Source organism: Octopus bimaculoides, chromosome 20, assembly GCF_001194135.2.
Source record: "Octopus bimaculoides isolate UCB-OBI-ISO-001 chromosome 20, ASM119413v2, whole genome shotgun sequence".
Taxonomy (NCBI): domain Eukaryota; kingdom Metazoa; phylum Mollusca; class Cephalopoda; order Octopoda; family Octopodidae; genus Octopus; species Octopus bimaculoides.
Genome location: NC_069000.1, coordinates 8412845 through 8416411, shown reverse-complemented (window position 1 = coordinate 8416411; position 3567 = coordinate 8412845). Strand labels below are relative to the sequence as shown.

Sequence of the window (3567 nt, the reverse complement as noted above, 5' to 3'; positions counted from 1 at the left end):
TGTGTGCGTGTGTGCGTGTGCGCGTGTGCATGCGTGCGTGCGTGCGTGCGTGTTTTTGTTTGTTTGTAGCAGGTTGTTGGTAAGAGCAATAATTTTACAAATCTGGGAAATTAATGTATGAAACAAAAAAAAAACCCAACCTGTTTTGTTTTTTGCCTATTAATGAAACTTGTTGATGTTTCTGGAAATGTTTGCCTATTAATATATTTGTTTTTGTATTTCTTTGCATTTTTATTGTTGTTGTCAGCTCCGTTAATTGAAACTGCAAGACAGCATGATGTCTTCCCCTCTTACCTTCTAATCCTCCAGAGAGAGAGAAAAAAAAAAATCTTTATTTTACTCTTGCAGATCATAGAACGCAAATCCTTGCTGGCGTTTCAAGTTGTGAGTAATTAGCTGACTGGCTTCGTTATTAGTAAGATAGCGAGGGTGCACCTGCAACATTGTTGTCATAGTGAGATTACGTTAGATTACAATATTGCCAAATCACAACACAAGTAGACTAACACAGTAATATTTACAGCACTCACAACTCCACAAGATCACACGGCACCTCTTCCTTACAACACTGATTTCACTACACAACAGTTCAGTACTATTAAAACATCACACTGTTTTACTGCTTCAAAACATACCACCAAAATGTCACCATACCACTTCACCGTGACATCTAACTCTATAGTATTAAGTCATGTTGTGTCAGTAGTTCACAATGCTCTTTCGAACACTACAGCACTATACAGTTATCCCCATTTCCCCCCACTTACAGCAACACCATTAGACTGAATGAAAATATGATTTTGCCCCTTCTAATGCCATGATATTTTAATTGTCGTAATAAGGTGGTGATAAGTAAAGACATAGCAGGTCCAATACTTTCAAAAGTATGAAATGAAAAGAAAAAGAAATACCATTTATGTAGAATGACTATGAGTTTAAGTTACTGGACTATTGATAGCGAGGTGATGAGTTGTGGCTGTTATGAGGTAAATGAAGAATTGTGATTTACTGTGATCCAGGACCATTTATGTCTTGTGAGACTGGATCTGTATTTAGAATGGTCCTCTGTAGGTACCGGCCAGGCAAAGCAGTTTTATGGAAGACCAACAGTTACTTGTACATGTAAGTTTCTTCTCTCTATATCACTGATATTGTCCACAGAAAAGGTAAGGCTGGGACAACTGCCATCACAGGTATTGCTATCAGAATACAAAGAGGTGGAACAAATACTGCAAAGCATCTTGTCCTACATTCTAACAATTTCACAACCTTATTGGGTCTTGCTTTGCTCTTAACAGAATACAGAGGTCTGTGATCAAGTTAGCTCAATATTGCCCTTTACTGAAGCATTGTGTTATGTTGGAACAGTTGTTAGTATGTTTATGGATATGATCCCCAATCTTATATGGACCCTCAAGGGCCATATAGACCCTGGTTGAGAACCACTGGTGTAGATGAGGATTTTGCTTCTGCTGTTGTTTTTGTTGTTGTTGTTTATGACACAATTAATTAACCTAACACTTGCTGAGGGATCTTCGTAATTTTAAGGAGGTCACACATGTAAATTTTAGTATTATTATTGTTACTGTTATTGTTGCTGTTGTTGTTGTTGTTGTTGTAGAGCCTGTCCCCCTCTAATGAAAAATAACCATGGCAAGACAATGACTAGTAAAAAAAAAAAAAAAAAAAAAAAAAAACTAAACCTAACAAATAAAATACGAATGGCATGTCAGCATGTTTCGATAAAAGCTTGTTGTTCGGCTTCCTCTAAATACGATACCTTATTGTTTCCAACAACTTTTAATAACCCATGATTTTTCTCTCTCTCTCTTTTTTTTCTCCTCCCCCCCAACACTCCTTCACTGGATTTTTTTTGTCTCAGGGTCTTGTGGAGACTGGTGAGAATATGCATTACAGTAGTTTGGATGCGTTACCTCCAAGTAACTCCTCCGTGCCAAAAGCCTCCGACATCGAAGCCAGCGAAGAATCTGAAGAAGAATTACACGGCAGTAAGGCAAGCCATTCTCGGAGTGCCCTCAGCGAGAAGAGGTCTGTCATTGCCTCTGTTTTAATCTACATCATGAACCAAAGCTATGTATTGACTCTTATTGCTATGATGGTGAGTGATTTTGATTTCTTTCTGTGGTTGAAACTAATAGGTGCCGGCATGGCCGTGTGGTTAAGAAGCTTGCTTGGTAACCACACGGTTCTCAGTTCAGTCCCACTGCATAGCACCTTAGGCAGGTGCCTTCTGTTATAGCCCTGGGTTGACCAATGTCTCATGAGTGAATTTGGTTGATGGAAACAGTGTCAGAGACTCTGTGTGTGTGTGTGTTTTAATATATAATAAAATAGTTATTACAGAAATTGTGTGAAAATTTATGTATCTCATTTATTTTTCCTCAGGTGTGTGTGTGGCTGTGTGGTAAGAAGCTTTCTTTCCACCTACATGGTGGCACCTTGGGCAAGCTGTCTTCTATAGCCTCAGGCTGACCAATGCCTTGTGAGTGGATTTGGTAGATAGAAACTCAAAGAAGCCCATCGTATATAATATATATATATATATATATATATATATATATGTTTGTGTGTCTGTGTTTCTCCCCCCACCATCACTTGACAACTGATGTTGGTGTGTTTACGTCCCCATAGCTTAGCAGTTTGGCGAAAGAGACCAATAGAATAAGTACTGGGCTTAAAAAGAATAAGTCCTGGGGTCAATGAGTTCAACTAAAGACGGTGCTCCAGCATGGCCGCAGTTAAATGACTGAAACAAATAAAAGTATATATATATATATGTATATATATATATTGAAGAACATTGAAGTTATAAGTAATAACATGTAAATATTGAGTTGAAAAGTCATTTTGGATAGAGAATCTTGAAGGCTGCCTTCAACATTCTCTATCTAAAAGGGTTTTTCAACTCAATGCTATTATTTATAGCTCTATGTGTGCTTCAAGATCCACTGTTCCAAAAAAGAATTATTTCATTTTCTCTCGAATGTTTATAAATTCTTATAGCATGAACAACATATATATTTTCTGCTCTAGAAGCCCTAAAAACACTCAAAATATTGTCTTTCTCCTCAGATTCTTGTTTAATAAATTTATATTTTGCTTCTTTTCTTCACTGTCAAAACTATCTGTGAAAACTGTAATATCTTATATTTTATCTGCAGGCTTGGAGCATTACTTTCCATAGCTGGTTGACTTTTGTGTTTTTGCTGGGAGCTTGTCTTATTTGGATGGTGCCCAAATCACGTCGTGCGTGTCTCGTAGTCTCCCCAATGATTGTGATTTATGCAGAAGTTCTACTGACCATTCAGTTCATCTATGGACTTGACTTAAATGACCAGGAATTACCAACCAATATCAAGGGTGTTAAAATGGCTGAGATTGGTTTCATCAAACCTCACACTCCATGTGGCAACCTGGCTTTACAGGTAACAATACCAACCTCATTTCTTTTTTTCAGTGGATTTTGCAATGTTGTTACTCTGGTAATAGTGTATATATATATGTATATATATATATATATATATATATATATATATATATATATAT

The 3567-nt window shown here is 37.0% G+C and overlaps 1 protein-coding gene across 8 annotated transcripts in view; it reads left to right on the top strand.

Moving 5' to 3' along the window:
* The window catches only part of LOC106877583 (piezo-type mechanosensitive ion channel component 1), a 141934-nt gene that overhangs the window by 55110 nt on the left and 83257 nt on the right, over window positions 1-3567 (top strand). For 5 of the 8 annotated variants that reach the window (XM_052975090.1, XM_052975089.1, XM_014926523.2 and 2 more), the window contains exons 8-10: window positions 349-384; window positions 1883-2119; window positions 3183-3446. In XM_052975090.1, the coding sequence (XP_052831050.1) occupies window positions 349-384; window positions 1883-2119; window positions 3183-3446 (537 nt within the window). The remainder of the gene's footprint in view (window positions 1-348; window positions 385-1882; window positions 2120-3182; window positions 3447-3567) is intronic. The other 3 variants (XM_052975093.1, XM_052975088.1, XM_052975092.1) reach the window with 1 other exon arrangement.